General features: G+C 41.5%; 2 protein-coding genes across 3 annotated transcripts; both read left to right on the forward strand.

Annotated features, from left to right (window-relative positions):
• The first annotated feature begins 916 nt into the window (after nucleotides 1-916).
• Nucleotides 917-6,981, forward strand: CALHM4 (calcium homeostasis modulator family member 4). Of its 2 annotated transcripts, XM_063389854.1 has the most exons (4): nucleotides 917-1,047; nucleotides 1,746-1,863; nucleotides 4,455-4,695; nucleotides 5,480-6,976. In XM_063389854.1, the coding sequence occupies exons 2-4, from the start codon at nucleotides 1,829-1,831 to the stop codon at nucleotides 5,882-5,884; spliced, it is 681 nt and encodes a 226-aa protein (XP_063245924.1). In that variant the 5' UTR covers nucleotides 917-1,047; nucleotides 1,746-1,828; the 3' UTR covers nucleotides 5,885-6,976. The 2 variants fall into 2 exon arrangements, with proteins under 2 accessions (XP_063245924.1, XP_063245923.1); XM_063389853.1 differs by lacking the exons at nucleotides 917-1,047; nucleotides 1,746-1,863 and having other exon boundaries at nucleotides 3,384-4,695; nucleotides 5,480-6,981.
• Nucleotides 6,982-9,670: 2,689 nt separating this feature from the next.
• RWDD1 (RWD domain containing 1) lies at nucleotides 9,671-18,410 on the forward strand. The gene is made up of 7 exons (XM_063389858.1): nucleotides 9,671-9,828; nucleotides 11,497-11,562; nucleotides 12,784-12,914; nucleotides 13,899-14,042; nucleotides 14,800-14,932; nucleotides 16,045-16,107; nucleotides 17,852-18,410. Exons 1-7 carry the CDS (start codon nucleotides 9,756-9,758, stop codon nucleotides 17,962-17,964), a joined length of 723 nt encoding a protein of 240 aa, XP_063245928.1. The 5' UTR covers nucleotides 9,671-9,755; the 3' UTR covers nucleotides 17,965-18,410.
• Nucleotides 18,411-18,518: the final 108 nt, after the last annotated feature.

The following is an 18,518-nucleotide window of genomic DNA, read 5'->3' on the forward strand; positions in this document are numbered from 1 at the left end:
AAACTTGTCCTTCAGCCCCAAGGTCAGTCTTCATAGTGTTTGACCATTAGACTACACCAGTTTTCTTCATTCCTATCAAACTACAAAACAACAACAACAAAAAACCAATCACAAAATATATCCTGAAGCTCAAAAGCACAAATAAAAGCATGCACCAGCACTCCCTCTCTTGCAATGGGCTGGCTATTATGGGAAAGCTGATAGCTGTAGAGGTAAATACATGGTAAGTGCAACATAGAAGTAAATAATAAAATAGATACTGTTTAATTAGAAAGCCTAAATAAAAAAGAAAAAGTGAAAAAATTCTTTAAGCCAAAACAAGAATGCATTAACCACAAAAGGTGTGTGTTCAAATTAGTAAAACATGGGGTCATGCTTTTGTTTGCTCTCCGTTTTCCAGATGGACAGACCTTGCATTAAATTTTCTCTAACAGATAATAGACTTCTTTCAAATCACAAGAAGGTAGGTGTTGAGGGTTTGAAGCTATGTGAAAAAAAGAACTTGAACACAGGTTTCTCATATCACACATGAGTGCTTTTACTAAAAGTCCAGTGTAGCTGCTGCTCTGACTGTGCTTCCAAATAAAGCAATGTTATTGCTGTCACGTTGCTGTAGTGCCCTGCCTGGGAAGCATTCTCCGTTTGACCTGCTGAAATTTCCTTGGTTAGGTCATGTTTCTCAGGAGAGTGTTTTGAGATTTGAGTGCCTCCTTTCTGCTCTCTGCAGGAATCTAAAATCTCATTAATTTGCTTATAAAACACAGCAGAATTCTGAAATGAAAATATGTAAGTTTTTAAAACATCATTGACAGATTTCTATTCTTCCCTTAACATAAAGCTTATTATTTTTTTTCATCTTGTCCAGTGCTCGTCCTGGTTATGGGGACAGGAACTTCTCCAAAGGCCAAAGAGACCACGGAAATGACTTGGCAGCCTGCATCCTGACTGTGACCTGGCAGATCACAGGACATGAGCAGTGCTCCTGTCTACTCCCACAGGAAATCTGTCAAGCAGGAATTTTTCATACGTGCTTTCTAACATGCACAGGTGGGCTTGACAGCCATGCAAAATAGAACTCAAAATGCAGCTACAGGAGCCACAGAACATTGGTCTTTTGACTGCTAACTCAGTGATGAAAACATGTGCAGGACCAGAGAGACCAGGATTCAGTCTCCTCCTCCAAACTTTAGATGGAAAACAGATCACTTCCCTCTTTCTCCCTACCTTTCCCAGGCCATTAGATAACAAAATCCTGGTCTTTTTTTGATCCAATAAATATTAAAGTACTCTCTGTGGCAAAACTAAGCACAACTGGTAGAACTATGGCAGGAAGGCTGGAGAACAGAGCTTCTTTGCAGCATAGTCACATCATTAATAATAACTGAGCTTTTGGAAGAAAGAGATGAGTGAGAGGGTTTTTACTAGATCAGGTGGAGAAGGGAGCTGAAACCAATCTCTCTATTCTGCCATGGTTGCTTTATTTCAGTTAAAAGGAGAATGAAAACTATTTGCTGTGTATGGGAAAGTGAAATCTGTATTCCAATAACCATGTTTTAAAAGAAATGACAAATAATTCTCAGTCCTTAAAAAATATATAAAAATCTCTACTTCTCGTAAGTGAGGTTACTGGCAGTGAGTTCAAGCTGACAGAGCCCTGTAATATGAAAAGCCAAACCATGACTAAGGTTTGTTCATGGATCCTATTTGTCTCAGATGTCAGTTATAAGCATCTTTTTGCCTCACAGGCCAGCCGGCTGTCACCTTAGGTAGTGGTATTTTGGATTGCATCCAGTCCTGTCTCTTCCTGGGAATTGGATAAAGAGCCTAAATGTCTACCTCAGGACCCTGGATTCCTCTGCAAAGGCAAGTATTAAAGGTTTGATGTGCCACCCAAGCTCTTAATTGGATCCAACCCTGTAATTTGTTCCATAATAGGATGAGCCAGCAGGATCATTTACGGCAGAGCACAAAAGCAAATGCCAAAGAATGAAAATGCAGAAGTACAAAGTTGTTATATTGATTGTATAAATTGCCTCATTCAACAGCCTTAGGATGGCTATTAATATTTCAGTGTTGGATACCACTTCAGTTTCACATCTAATGTGTTTTTTGAGTAAACAAGTGATGCTTGAGAGGGCCTTCCTCCCTTATAAATAAAATAAGACACAGGTTCCAAAAGAAATCTCAGGAGGAATCAATCAGATTTTAAAATGAACTGAGGCATAATGGAAGACTATTATAAAACAATTTTGTAATAGCCCAATAGGTTTATTTCACTGATTTTTTTTCTTTTCAAATATAATGTCACTAGTACCAAAAAAAAGTTACTGAAAATCCTGTGATACTGAAAGAAAATGAAGGTTTAAAATGGCAATATTCAGACAGTTCTGGGATTTCATTGTGCTATTACTCTGTCCAAACAAGTAAGAACTTACTTAAAAAGTTCCAGAAAAGCTGTGACAAAGTGCTGTTGGATGTTTCAGCATGTTTCTGTACTGCTTTTAATTTTGCATAGCAGCGTGACGTTGTTTGAGAGCCGGTCACCAGCAAGGACCTCTCTCTCAGATGGTGACTGGGGATGAGACAAGCAGGTGTCCATCCTAACAGTGCCCTGCCCAGTGAACGGGCAAGGCATGTAGAACATGCCATCCCTGTGTGAGCAGCTGAGAGTGTCTGTGCCATCCAAGCAGACACCATGGGTGCTAAAACCGCTGTTTGAGATCAGATTTATTATTACCAATCCTCTCTGCAAGGGGAGAGAAGAGGCTATGCAGACGCTATTATATCACACAACCAAGTCCACACATGCTGGGGATAGATATCTGTAATGGGAAGGCAAATTTCCCCATAAACTTTCTGGCTAACATTTTTTTCTTTTCTTGGTAAGAATGTTTATATGAATATAGACTGTCAGACTTTTCAGTACTTGAACGCAAGTATTTGCATATTCAGATCAGCCTAAGTTATGCAAGGCATAGAACTACTGGATAGCGTGATCATAGAAAAAGTATGATCCAGAGAAAATCACCAAGAGTGAAATGCTTTTCAGACCTCTGCTTAAGGCTTAATTTGTGAGAGATGCTCAGAGTCCAGGTCATAAATCCCAATGTCCATAAGCCAGCTGTGGAAATGTTTGATTGAAAAATTTTTATCTCTGTCCATGGAGTAGGACTGACTATACTTGCAGAAAATCTTAAAAGTTGAGATCACTAGCGTGCTATATAAATACCAGCCGGCTTGACATTTTGTGAAGTGAATAGCAGATTATGGGAAAAAAACCCAAACAAACAAACAAACAAAAACCCAAAAAACAAACAACAATCCCACCCCCCCCCCCACCCCCCCCCCCCCCCAAACAAAACAAAACAAAACAGAAAAGCCGACCAGCTTTGCAAAGCAAACATTCAGCACTGTCAGGAAAAAAGACGTGCCACCTACCGGTGAAAGACTAAAATCCTCATGATCAAGCAGCTATCTAGACTCCAGTGTTCTCAGACTCCAGTGTTTGGACAATGAATTGCCTCAGAACTGACATCAAATACAAACAGCACTGGGATTCCAAACATTGTGCAACTTATGGAATATTTGATAAGTTCATTTTAAAGTGGAAGCATTCATTTTCCTTTAAATCAGTCCGTCTGCTAAGGATTTGTTCGGATGATCTTTCACGAAGAATAGCTGGAAGGCTCCTTTTTTTTTTCTCTAGTTTCATGCCAAGTTTCTGCTAATTACTGTTGATTAGCAAACAGCTTGACAATTAGGCCTGACAGGTTAGTCATCAGTTTGATAGCACTGCATGTCATCCAAAAGGTAGGGGGAATTTATTGTTTATTTCACACAATTAGCAAAGGGCTGGCAGAGCTCACAACAGCCTAAAAGCTCAATTTTCCAGAACAGCTGAGATAAATTACTGAATCAATTAAAACACATCAGTGGATGTCTGCAAGCATACTTAAAGCTAGCAAACAAGCCACTGAAAATTAGTGGGAGGAGAAAGACTAATGGGGTTTTTTGGTGTTGTTTGGGGGTATTCTTGTTAAGCTGGTGGTGTTTATTCTGCTCTGCTATTAGCACTAGTTAAATATAACTAAAAGCTAGTGCTGGCTTAAAAGAATTTCGTAACGAATAGGATCTAAAATGACTTTTCTTCCAAAGTGGTTAACTTTTCTAAAAGGCAAAGAGGTCATTATTGCCAATGCAATAATTGCAATGTTAACAATTGGCGGGCAGCAGCTTTTCTCTTTTTTCACATTCAGCTGTCCCTGTCATGTTGGACAGAATCTTATATATGGGCTGGCTTTCCTAGGAGTGCCTGCACTGATCCTTCTGATTGTTGGCTATGCCCTGAACAACCAGACTTGGAGGCTGGTTATGGGCAAAAGGCCTCACTTTGAGAGGGTGACTTCATCAAACAGGTTGCTGAAATGCAAACTGCTCTGCTTTGTCTTGTGCAGCATCACTGGGAGGGCACTGGTTGCTCCAGTCACATGGCTTGCAGTCACCCTGATAAATGGCTCATATTATATCTGTGCTGTGAGCGAGTATGTCCCTGTGCATTACTCTGGGGCTGCTCCTAATGTTAGTGCTAGTGAACGCAGCAGGATATTGGCCACCTTTCCCTGCAGTCAGCTGGTTCCTCCGGAGCTGAGCCGGGCAAGAGATGAAGTGATTCTCCTCCTCCGATACCAGTCACAAGTGAGTAACTCCTGTTGCTTCAGTTGCCTGATGATGAGAGGGGGAGCTAATTCAGCAGGCAAAGCATTAGGATAAAACAAGATCAGTGTCCTCTGTCTTGAGGGCTAAATGTCTGTGTTTTGAAGCCTGTTCTTTTCTTTTAAGTGGAACTGAACTTTAGGTACATAAATTACTATATCTGCTTGTCCTATTTGTTACCTGCTACCTGAGGATACATTCTTCCTTGTGTAGTATCCTGAAAAGTAATATCAAGTAAGACAAATGAAAGTTCAAGAACCAGGGAAGGTATGAAGTTTCTTCATTAAAGCAGAAGAAACGTGACTAAGAGGCCCAGGCTGTGAGAGCTTCATGTGAACCCATGTAAAATCTTGGTGTTTATATCAGACTTAATTCTAAGAGTTTGCATACTGGGTAAATAATTGGGGAAGCATTAAGTTGTCACATCAGAGAAAAATGTTTTTAAACAGGCTATAAACTAATACAGTCTAGGACCTAGATGGCCTATTATAACAATAATAGCTGAGAAAGCAATATTCTTAAAACTGCCCAAAACAAAACTTTCTTGAACTTGAAAGGAACAAGTGATTTTACTTCATGTCTGCCTCCAGTAGGCATGGACTGGGTTTGGTGATGACAGATGCTTTCCAGTGTTATACCTTGTTAATGCTATTATTTAGCAAAAGCAAGTAAAGATAATCTTATGGATTTTCTGGTGCTCAAAAGTTATCATTGTGGATATTTTCAGCTCTAACTGTTCTGTTCTTTTTTGTGTTTGTTTGGTAAGGTGGCTGGCTGGCTTCTGATCGCTGTGGTAGTCATCACGGTGTTCTTTTCTTACTGCCTGGCAAGCTGTTTCTCCCCCCTCAGCTTTCTACATTTCAGATACTGGAGCAGCTACGTCCACAACGAGCAGGAGCTCTTTGATGAGGCAGCAGAGCAGCACTCCAGGCTCTATGCCATGCAGCACGTAAGGAAGTTCTTTGGCTTTGTCCCAGGAAGTGAGAATGTAAAGGAAATTCGTATCCCATCTCTCAGGGAGTGGCAGGCCATTTCTGGACTGGCCTTTCTAAAACGAGTGGATGAGGAGCACTATGATTACAGCCTCCTCCATGACTGGGCACTCAAGGAGCGTGCAAGTGGAAAGTATCTGAGGATTGATGAAGACCCTGGGATCATAACACAGCTCTGAAGATCCAAGCCCCCACAATACTTTGAAGAAAAGCAGGAACCTGTCTAGCTCTACATCAGACCTGAGCTGCCCTGGAACTTTCCAATACAGTATTACATTGATGTATAAATTATGTGAGCAAGTGCATCTTGTTAATGTAGTCCTTTAGCGCCTGCTTACAGATGCTTTTACTGATGGCATTTTTACTCCAGTGGAATATGGTGATCTATGCCTAGATTAGGGTGGGCTATTTCAAGCTTCAGCTCTCTGCTTTCTAATAGTTGTGCTGAGAGGATAAGTACATACTGAGAAAGTTATTTACAAATGTGGGGGTTTTTTTCTTTCCATTAAAAGGATCTTTAAGAGGTAGACCTTGATAGCATCCTACGAATTGGTCCATTCTGTAAAGAGCAAGAGCAGCTATCCAGCTTTTCCTTAGTGACACTTTGCAGAAATTACTTATTTCTCCTCTCCCACTATTTTTTTGTATTATGTAAGTAATCTACACTGAGCTAACTGCTAATTAAGTATGGGGCTACAGTAGCATGTAGGAAACATATGGGGAAATTTTATCATCAAAGGCTGAGTTTAGATACAATGATGAGAGAACTTTGAATTCTGATAAGGAGATAAATTCCCACCAAGGCACATGGTGGAGGTGTCTAACACATAGCAGCTGTATGAACACTTGACATATGGCAAACTGAGTTGAAATGTATTCTGGCTGAAAGCAATAGCAATGTCAGCCTCCTGTCTGGAAACACTTCAAAATCTCCAAGGTGTTTGTGTGCTTGCCTACTGTACAAATAGTAAATGAGGATAGGAAAAATCTCAGTCTGGGAAGTTTGCTTTGCCTCTGTGAACTTGGAATTTATACATATACTGGGCCCATTAATATTACTGTGATTAAAAACTACTGAATTTTCTGAAAGGAGGCTTAATGATGTTTTTGTGTCAAGTCAGTTTGGTACGATGTGACATTACTCATCTCCTCTCTAACCCTCTGTGAAGATGTTTCTAACTCTAAGTGGGAGGGAAATGCGTGCCATGAGCTTTTTAATGCTTCCTGTATTGCCTTGCCATGTACACATAGACCTGTGGGCTCCAAAGCTATATGCTACACTGTAGGATGTGATCTGCTACTGACCAATGACCCCAGCCACTTGAAGTGGAAAAATCTAATTATTTAGTATGTTTTACTAGAAAATGTAGGAGCCAGAACTGCTCTGTCACTCCCCTCCTCATCTGGATAGGGGAGAGAGAATATAAGGAAAGGCTCATGGGTTTGAGATAAGGACAAGGAGACATCACTCAGCAATTACTGTCAGGGGCAAAACAGACTCCACTTGGAGAAATTAGTTTATTACCAATGAAATCAGAGTGGGATACTGAGAACTAAACCTAGAACTTAAAGTACCTTTTGCTATCGCCTTCCTTCTTCCTGGGTTCAATTCCACTCACAAATTTCCTGCCTCCTCCCCTCCAATGGTGCAGGAGGCACCTGCAGTCAGTTCATCACATATTGTCCCTGGTGCTCCTTCCTCCCCAGAAGGAGGGCTCCTCACACTCTCCCCTGCTCCAGCATGGGGTACTTCTTCCCAGGAGACAGTCTTCTACTGGCTTCTCCAGTGTTGGTCCTTTACAGAAGCTGCAGTGCGGGTCCCTTCCACGGGTGCAGCCCTTCAGGAACCACCTGTTCCAAGGTAGGTCCCCTGTAGGGTTACAAATCCTGCCAGCAAACCTGTTGCAGTATGGGCTCCTCTTGCCACAGGTCTTGCCAAGAGTGTTCCAGCATAGGCCCCCGGTGGGGTCACAGCCTCCTATAGACACCCACCTGCTCTGGAGTGAGTTTCTCCATGGGCTGCAGGTGGCTCTGTTTCACCAGGGACCTCCCTGGGCTACAGAGGCACAGCTGCCTCACCATGGTCTGCACCAGGGGCTGCAGGGGAACCTCTGCTCCAGAGCCTGTAGCACTTGCTTCTCTTCCTTCCTCACTGAGGTTGGTGTCTTCAGAGCTGTTCCTCTCACTCCTCTCTCTGACTGCAGTTTCTGTTGCTCAGGGTAATTTCCTCCTTCTTAAATCTGTTATCCCAGAGGTGCTGCCACCATTGCTGATGGTGCTCAGCCTTGGCCACTGGTGAGTCTATCTTGGAGCTGGCTGGCATTGGCTCTGTTGGACACAGGGGAAGCTTCTGGCAGCTTCTCACAGGAGCACCCCTGTAGTGCTCCTGCTACCAAAATCTGGCCATACCAACCTAATAAAAGGCAATGGAACTGCACTGTTGAAGTGAAGTTCCTCAGGAAACAAAGTACCTCTGGTAATAAACACAACTTCTGATTTAATTTTTAAAATATTTGTGGTTTTTAATTTAAGATGGAACACTATAATCTGGAACACATGCAACTGATTTGTGTATCTGAAGGTTTTGATAGAAAACCCCTATGCTGATGTCTGGATCCAAATGACAAAACCCTGTTGTCTTTAGGCCATGTGAATTCTTTACACTTCCATTGTTTTTACAGTGCTACTATGAAATGATGTAATATTTGCAGTTAAGAGTAAGGTATAAAAATATTTTTATTTCTTGCTCACCTAATTTTTGAATTAGGCTTCATGGTTCCTGGTTTTGTCCTGATTACTATTTGCCCTATATTTTTCATAATAGTATGTAATGTAAAATACTGAGTGGAGATACTATCTGCCATTGTGAAGTCAGCCTGCCAATATACTAACAGACTATCACCTTGTTAGAATATATTAATCCACAGTACTACAGCTGTAGTTTTAAAAATGATTTGGTCTATTTCCCTTTACTCCTCGGCTCTTTGAAACATGTCATGGATTGGTAGTGAAGGCACAGCTTTCAAATTAATTCATGATTACAGACAAATCTATGAGTTGGTACAGTTGAACAGTCAAATTGTGCCTGCTAAAATGAATCATCTTACCCAATAATTCACTTAGAATTCCAGTTTGCTCAGTTGAAAATTCTCTTTATGTCATGGTAAGTTTTCTGGAAATCCTGGGCTTATAAAATGTACCTGCGGGAAAACTGCCAGCCATGGGGTGGCATGATGCACCTTAAAACCACTCTGTGTACCCCGTACCCACCAGGGCCTGCTGTTGTTTAACCCTCGACAGTCTCAAATCCGTCCCGGCAGGTAACCCCAAAGCCCGGCAGCTCCCCAGTATGGTCAGCCTTGGCGCCTCCCGTCCTGCACATACACCGCGGTGATGCCGCCGAGGTGATGGACTCCTGAGACCGCGGTGAACGCTCCCTGGGAAGTTTGCAGGTGCTGTTCAACTTCGAGCTGCAAATCACCAGCTGCACCAAATAAACTTCCAATTCCTGGCAGAAATGCCATTCCGCCGCCTTCACGCAATACCTGGTGCATCGGGTTTGAATCCCTGTAAATTTTCAAGGTCAGAAAGTCCTAGAGTGAAGCATACCGTCGCTGGTCTGTGTAAGCCAGGGACTGCGGACCTGAGCTCTGCCGAGGCCGCCGGGAGGGGCGGGGACGCAGCGCGGGCGATGCCAGCAGGGTCCCTGCTGCACGCCAGGTACGCTCCGTCCCGCCCGGGGCCGAGCGCCCGGCAGGGGCTGCTGGACCTGACTGAGCAGCGGCCACCGCAGTCGTGAAGGCGACCGGGGAGCAGCGCCACACCCCCTGCCCTTGCGCGGCCTCTCTCTCTGTGCCTCGGTCCCTCCCTCCGCCGGTGCGGCCCGGCCCAGCCCGGCCCAGAGGCGGCATTCCCGCCTACCGCGAGCGCGAGGCATGCTAGGAAGCGCCGGGACGGCGCTGGGACAACGCAGGCGCGGGCGGCGGGGCGGGCGGGGGTGGCGGCGGCGTCGCGGGGCGGGCGGCCCATGGCCGAGGGCGGCGGGCCACGATGACCGACTACAGCGAGGAGCAGCGCAACGAGCTGGAGGCGCTGGAGTCCATCTACCCGGACTCGTTCACGGGTGCGGGGCCGCGCCGGGGCCGCGCTCGCAGTGGCGTGCGGGGGGAGGAGCGGGAGGCCGCGGCAGGGCTGCCGCGGGTCCCGCGGCGCTCCGAGCGGCGCGGCGTGGGTGGGTGCTCGGGATGCTGGCTCGCTTTCGCTGGCCGGGAAAAGCCAAGCGCTTGGTGGCCCCTGTGGCCGGACCGTGGGCGCTGCGCCCGCCGCGTTTAGCGCCGCGGCACAGCAGGCAGCCCGGCGTGGGCAGCGCGGTCCCCTGTGCTGGGAGGATGCGCTTCGGAGGAGCCTTTCAGAAGATGCGGCCCAGGGTGGGAATCGCGGAACTGGTTTGTGTGCCGGCCAGTTTTCCTTTCCGGTAACAAGCTTGTCGCGATCGTGAGGCACGGGATGTTTTACGGTGTTAAAGGTGCTGTTTCCTCTGTAAACATGTCGCCACTACCTGCCTTACTCCATTGCAGGTGAAAAAAAGGCAAGGTTTAATTCCCTACTGCAGCATGTTATAGTGCTGAAACTTTCGTGTTTGGATACATTGGTTCATCAGTTTTTCAGGATTTTCAATTTACCATGAAACAATCAAGAGTATCTACCATGCTGGCTAATCCAACATGATTTTTGGCATTCCCTGTCCAAAGAATATTAACAGTGGGAAAATCGGGGCATTTTCTGTTTCCTTCCTGCACGGTATCTACTCTGCCTACAGTTCCACAGCATCTTACTTGGCAGTAACTTCACCACACAAACATTTGCCCAGTATAATTGCCTGTTGCTTCAATATGAAAATCTTTTCAGATCTTCAGTTTTATGTTAAAGATTGCTTAAAGGTATATGAATTAATCTCTGGTCACTGGGGATGCTGCGTATCGGATACTGATATGGAAGTCATATTTAATATAGCCTCTACTCTAATGCTTACTCAGAGATATTGTTCACTCATGTAATGCTTTTATGCCAAAGAGAAGAGAGGGGAATGAAGATGGTAGTAGTACATTACCAATTAGGCAAAATTCAGTTGGTATTTGGAGAGCATGTACACTAATTTGGGCATAGGTTATAACAGTGATGCAGAGCAGTCCTTACATGAGGATGTGGTCTGCAACCCAGAGTGGTGCAATGAGATTTTTAGCCTGTGAAACACAGGTCACAGCTCTTGTTGTGTTGTCTTGTCTTCTAGCTGCCTGATTCACACACTTTCTTTCTAGTACACTGCTTGGTTAGTAGCATTTCTTGCATTAAGCTGTTTTAAATATCGGTGCAGGCATACTGTAAAAATAGTCCAGGGTCAAGAGTGCACTGGATGCTCATAGACACATTTAGTGCAGTAAAGCAAATTAGCTTTGGTAGCTTTCTGCACGCAGTCAGTGCATTACCAGAAGTTGTTTGATTTGATTTGCACTTTCTGGAACAGTGAAACTTCCAGAAGAAAAAGTTTTCCAAAAGTGGAAGCCTTTGGTACTGCTTGATGATGTATGGTCTCGAATTCAAAGAGCACTCCAGGCATCACATTATATGGAAAACACGTGTTAATTGAAAAGTATTACATTGATAAGTTAAAAAGATCCTTGATACTGTAGCAAGAGCTTATCTTCATAAGTCCTTGAGAAGTTCAGTTTTAGTGATGTGAAGTAAGTGATTTAAGGACTCTCCCTGACTCTTACTTTTTTCCTTTGAACAGTATTGTCAGAAAAGCCAACAACTTTCACAATCACTGTGACATCTGAAGCTGGAGAAAATGATGAAAGTAAGTTAATCATGTTTTACTCAGAAACTTCTCCTATGTATATTTAAATCTAATTCTATCACCAACAGCTATGTATACCTCCACTTAGATCTTTGTGGGGGCCTGACACAGCAGCAAACATTCCTTAGCAAATATACTTCAAGGATTTGGGTGATCCTTGTTTAGTTTGCAGAAATGTGATGCTGTCACTGTAAGACTGCTTTCTGCTGAATCTCAAAGGCTTTCTGGCATAGCTTCAAAAAGTATAGGTTGTCACCATCCTTGCAGTGGCTTACAGGCATGTTGTGAGGGGATTTTTTTCTGGCGAGTGTGTGTGTGCCAGCTACGTGGGAGAGCTGAGTCTGTGTGCTGTGAGTGTGCAGCCCTTAAGGAACAGTTCCAGAGCACAAGGCCATGGGTCACAAGTCCCTGTGTATTTGTTAAGTACCACCAATTGTGTGGGCATGTTGTAAGCAAGCCTTACTCCAAGCAAGTTTGAAAGGTGCCATTCTGGATACTACAACAGAAAGAATAAACTGGTGCTGTCTTAGTTTTAAAGGAGTAAGTCTGCTTACTCCTGCGTAGAGCAGGGGTCTGTGTTGAACAGATGGCTGTCATGCCAAGAACTGTGAGTCTGGAACTAAAGGAAAGCTTCTCCCTGGTTTTCTGGGGGGATGTGTAAAGGAACTTAATTCTCTTTTGCCTTGTTTCCATGTTGCCCTGGCTCTGGGCAGCTTCAGATTGAATGCATTTTTCTTAGACAGTTCTCTGCTTAGTAACTTCTACTGGACATAGTGTGTTTGTCCACAGTGAGGAGCCATGGAACCCAACACAGAGGTTGATACTTCAACCAGACACACAGAATCTGAGGTGTTAATATGCTGAGATTTTCTCTAGTTCTGTTATTATGACTCTTGCTGTTTTCCAGCTTTAAGCAGAAGATTACTGCACTAGTACCTGTCATACCACAGAAAGTTTTTCAGTATTCCTAAAGACCTGTCAGACATTAGTAGGTTTTAATACTTTGTGCAAGTGTAATCTTTATCATCTTAATTTCTTTGAACTCTTAGGTTATGTTTAAATCTGTTCATATTGTTTTAACATCTGTGTAAGAAGACTGTTCCTTAAAGGCAAGAATATTTTATGTTCTATAATTTTTAGGCTGTTGATGCAGTAGGAAAACATATCATTAAAGTTATACAGAGTTGTCACCATAAGAATATGTATTTCTTTATCTTGTAGCTGTCCAAACAACCCTTAAATTTACCTACAGAGAAAAATACCCTGATGAAACTCCACTATATGAAATTGTCTCACAGGAGAATCTTGATGATAATGATGTCATGGACATAATAAAACTGCTAGAGCAGCAGGTAAGGAAAATGAAATATCTTGGTACAGCTTAATACCACTTCACCTTTGGGTGGAATCTCTCAAATCAGTAGTTTAGGGAGGTATCTGCTACTGATCTGAAACGTGTTCCATACTTTGAGGTTTGAGTTTGGTGAATGACATCATTGAGGTGAGATACAGGGCTAATTCAGTGGGTGCAATAACGTAGAATAATGAAATGGAAGTGCACTAGAGCTTCCCCTCTTTTCCACTTCTAGCTTATGGTGAATTTGTTAAACTGTGTATATATATACATATATATATATAGTATTTGTGAAAATAAGACACCTCAGTTTCATTTGGAAATATTAAAAAATGCCACATTGATTCTTGATTCTTTTTGATAACATAACTGTTTGGGGTGGGGTGGATCTCATCAACCTTTGGGATCAGTGAGGGTGCATTGTGAAGGAAAGAAGGAAACTTCTTTGGTTTCAGGAATTTCTGACAAGTCCTCACTGCCTTAAAATTGCCATAATACGTTTAGTGGGCATTTTTTTCATTTTCAGTTTACTTATGTAACCTTCCTTCCATCAGCTGATGTTTTTTTGTTTTCCTGGGAAACTGTCCCACTTCAAAGGAGCATGTAATAGAATTAAGGGATAAACTGTTCCTGGAGAAGAAAGGTTCTGAGTGACTTGTCTCTTATGATTTATGATATTCAAATTTTAGAGTTGTGTTTCTACTGTAGGTTTTGTTTTATTCATGAAAAAGCCTTTCAGAAGTTGTCTATAATGTGTTAATAACCTGAACACAGTCACTCATCTTTGTGTTTTGCTGCACACTCATTTGGGGATAACTAACTTGATAACTGGCCGGTCGAATTTGAATTTTACAGCAAGCTTTTGAGACTGGGGTAGAATGTGTTAGCTGTGCCCTCTGTATCTGCACAACATCCTGCTTTCTATAAACATATTTATGCGTTCAGGTTCTTCTGTTTGAAGTTGCCTTCTTTTGTGTTGTAGGCAGAAGAAAATTTAGGAATGGTAATGATCTTCACTCTGGTCTCAGCGGTACAGGAGAAATTAAATGAAATAGTGGATCAAATAAAAACACGGAGGGAAGAAGAGAAGAAACAGAAAGAAAGAGAAGCAGAAGAAGAAGAGAAAGTATGTAAAAATAATGTTTTCAATGAAAAAGGCATTCCACTTCTTCAAAATGCATTGGTTTAATGCAGGAGCAGTTCTCAGTTGCAGTGGGAAAGGAACAGCTATCCTAAAGATGATTTAATTGAAACTTTAGAAGATAGTTCAATGAACTTAAGTGATCTTTTCTTCCTCTTTTGTCTTAAGCAGTCTTTTTGTAGAGTCTTAACTGCACGTTCACAGTCTCTTCTAGCATTACTTCCTAAGGCAGGGCTTTTTCCCAAATGAAATCAGATTTGCTGTAGACAGTTTTTTGCTGGAAGAAGGGAGAGAAAGAGGGAATGGGGAGCAAAAAATCTAGAATGTGTCATGTTGCACACGGGCTCCATGGTTTGAGGAAGGCTGTCTTCCTTGGTAGACTGAGTGGAAGCCGTGGGACCAATCTTTCAGTGTAGATTGCATTTAAGAGTTGATAAGAAGTGCTGCCTAATTATAAATAACTTACATTAGTGGGGAGTTGTGAACTGTTGCACTCTAGGTCCAAAAGGAGTACACAGCGTTCCTCCATGAGAGTTTCCACCTCAGTATAGTTCTCTGAGGGGAGAGCCCCATGACAAAAACCACAAGAATGTGTTCTTTATATATTCTCAGGATTAGGATTAATTTCTCAGAACAGCAAGCAGTTTGTCTGGAGTGTTGTAATTTAAATAATTTAGAGAATGCTTATCTTCACCTGTAGCTTTGCAAGTTGTGTTTGCAGCCTTGTTTTCTATTCTTCCAGCAACGTTTTCATGGCACTCCTGTTACCATTGAGAATTTCCTTAATTGGAAAGCCAAGTTCGATGCAGAGCTTCTAGAAATAAAAAGGAAGAAGATGAAAGAGGAAGAACAAGCGGGCAAAAATAAGCTAAGCGGTATGTTTTAATACTGATCATGAAATTTCTGCAATGGTACCAGCCTATAATGACAAATCTAAAAGTAATTTTTTACACAGATGATAGGTCTTGGCATCCTGCTCCATAGTCTGCCTGTCTTAGCTTTGAACTAGTTCTCCTCTGATGCTGGATCTAGTTTTGACCTGATTACCTGAAAAAACATAACCAGTGTGGTCATACTGTATCACTGTTCTGTTTTCTCCTCACTTCTGGCTAGCTTTGATGAAATTTGACAGAGACAGAAATTTTAATGGTTTAAAGTTTCATAAAAAGCTGTGCAGGACAGGGGACATGCTTGATTCCTTTCTGAAGGATCTGCATTTGGGAATCTGCTAAGATGAGAGATGAGAAATCAAGCTTTCAGTTTTTCTGTTCTTTAAAGTATTGTTGCTGTGTGGTGTCTGTTTTCCTCTATACAAATGTAGTCTAGAAGCTTCCCTTTACCAAACCAAAGCCAGGCTTATTCTTGGATGTCATTAGTGTAATTCTAATGTTACCATGGACACCAACCAGTCTTGTTTGTGGAAGCTTTCGTGAGCAATGTAAATGGAAGACAGGTGATTTATATGGAAAGAGTCCTGAGCTTGTCTTCTTGTCCCTCCCAGTCAGAAAGGCTTCACTCTTATGTGATGCTGCCTTCACACTGTATATGTGTAGGAGCTGGTGATTTGTAGATCCAAGTTGCTTTTTGAATGGGAGAATATATGAAAAAAGGTGGAGGAGTCAGCTGATTTCCCTCCCAGTTCCCACAGAGGATTTCTTGTGGAATGCAAGATGAAGACTAAAGCAATAAGGACTGAACACAGGCTGTGGGGTGTAAATTTTTCTGCTCTCCATTGTTATGGTCTTAATAACATTACAGTGACCCATTTCACATGTGAGAGAAGGAAGTTTGTTGTGGATGAATCCTGGATGAATTAAAAAAACCAGAATGGGGCACTTACAGAAATGAGCAGTTAAAACCACGAAAGGCTGCTAGAACTGGTTAATTTGAAAAAACTAAAATACATATGCTGACTGTTGTTGCCTTAGGTTGATAGTTGCTTCAGAACTGTACTTGCTTATATATTGGTTTTTTATTTTATTTCTAGGTAAACAGCTGTTTGAAATGGATCACAACCTTGACACCTCTGACATCCAGTTCTTGGAGGAAGGTAAATTTTTATTTGATTTCATAACTAAAAGGCAGTGGCTTAAAATAGGTCAAAATTCTTAAGCAAAATCTGTGTTATATTGCTAATGTAACATCTTACATCTGAGTCATTTTTACATTGGAAGAACTTTCTGAGAAATAGTGCTTTGCAGAGTGAACAGAAGTAATTTTAACTTTTCTCAAAACCAAAACCTTTCCAGGATGATAAAGTATATTTATTTGCAGCCTTGTGCTTGAGTTGATCCTGTTTACATTGCTTGTATTTAAATGATTGGACTGGGAGCAAAACCAAAAAAAAGGAAAAAGCAAGAACAAAATAAAAAACCCCAACTCAACTCTGATTTTTTTTCTTTTTTTTCTTTTCCAATAGCCAGCCTTCTAACCCCTGATTTCTTGAACTTCTGTCACCTTTTCTCTGATCCTCAAGACCAATAGTAAACATACTGCAGGTCAAAATAAATGTTATTTGCTTCTGTGCAACCCTGTTCTTCTTCATGGTTTCTGCAGATATGCCTGTTACCTTACCTAAAATACTGATCTTGTGCCAGATGAAATTCTGTAAGCCTGTGCCAGAAAAGTATCAAACTTGGAAAACCAGTTGGAGATAAAGCATATAAAAGCATATATATACAGTAACATACCTATTTAATTCGTTGTACTGCTTTTTAGTATCCTAGTTTAAAAAACCTGAGTTTTGAGGTAAGACAGTTTTTTAACATAGCTGCATTATCTACTAGTATCACAAAACACAGGCAGAAGAGAGTCAAGATTCCTCTCTGCAAGTAACTATTAAAACAAAAGTTTATGAATGTCAGTGACTGTAAACTTGAAATGGTAGTAATGGGGAAGTTTAGTTTCTTTTACAGGGAATAATTTAATCTTGTCTTCCTACAAAGTATTGAAAGTGAAGATGGTTTGTTGATGGCACATTTGGCTGCCTCAAGGGAGGAATAGACCTCTACCTGGGCTCTGTGCCTGGATGATTTGGGATTAATGCATTAATTTGTAATCCTGTTACTACTGGTGATTAAAAACTCCCATTCTTATTGCTGCTTGCATTCTATCATAGATGCAACAGATTACTAAGCCTGTTTTAATATTACAGTAGCATGTACTACTAATTTTCAGAGGATAATGGATTATCTTGTAGAGGTGCCTTCAAGTCTAGTGAAGTAATAGAAACTTTATTTGATGACCAGAAGATGTCACTGTTGATGCATAAAAACAAAATAGCAGTTCCTTGAGTTTTATCCCTAGGTCAGCAACTTCTCTTTCAAAAGAATATGTAAAAGTAGCCAAAGCTTTGTCTTGCTTGTAAAATTTAAATTTGAAAGCAAATATATGTATGTCAGCATATGGTGTGTAAGGAATTTTTTATGAACCTTGTTCATTTATCTCACTAGGAATGTAGTAATTTTTCTAGCTGTGAGGTCCTGAGCTCCTGCTTTGACTGTCCTGGGGAGAATCTTTGTTGTGGCAAATGTAAATGTTAATTTCACGTTCTCAATGAATTCTGAGATTCTGTGTGACATTTCTTTTGACTGAGTTTTGATACAAAGAAAAAAACCCTTCAGCTGTAAAAAGATAAAATGTGGCATTTCCATTTCCATATCTATTTGATGTATAAAAAGCCGAGGAGGTTAGCAGGTACCTACATTGAAGAACTAATGCAAAAAAATCTTGTATTCTTTTTGTTAATGTTTTCCTTGTTGCATGAAAATAAAGTATCTTTCTATTCCTTACAGCTGGAAACAATGTGGAGGTTGATGAATCTTTATTCCAAGAAATGGATGATTTAGAACTAGAGGATGAAGAGGACGACCCTGACTACAACCCTGTTAATTTAGATAGTGATTAGACTTATTTGGACTGATTCTGTCATCAGTATGGACATATTTAAGGAGAGAGGAGCAGGCAGGAAAGCCACAGCATCTGTGGTTTTAGTAATGTGTATTGTTTTTCTTTTTTCTTATTTTTTTTCCAAAGAAAAAAACCAACATATTTTAAATCCAGGAGAATGGTCTTCTGATGACTTTCACTATAAATAAATTTCCTTTAATATTTCAAATGAAAAATTTGAGAAATATTGATCTGTCTGAAAACGCTTTTCTATTTTCTCTAATTATTTTTCCTCCCTACTTCTGTAATTGTCCTTTGAAGAGATGTGGCAACATTCAAGATGGAAAGATGCTACAGCAGGCACTAAGCACACTTGCATCTGAGTGCTGAGCAGCTGTTCTGCTGTCTTCCACCCGGGATAAACATGGGCAGCTTTGGTGAATAAAAGGGATCACATACTATGCAGTTATTTTTTTGTTGTTTCTTCCTCTTGTGGAATTTTTTAATATGTCAAGTCAGTTTTGGTGGCACAATTCATCAGCTGTAGATAGACAGCACTAGTCACCTTTCTTG

This window comes from Prinia subflava, chromosome 2 (genome assembly GCF_021018805.1).
Source record: "Prinia subflava isolate CZ2003 ecotype Zambia chromosome 2, Cam_Psub_1.2, whole genome shotgun sequence".
Classification (NCBI taxonomy): Eukaryota; Metazoa; Chordata; class Aves; order Passeriformes; family Cisticolidae; genus Prinia; species Prinia subflava.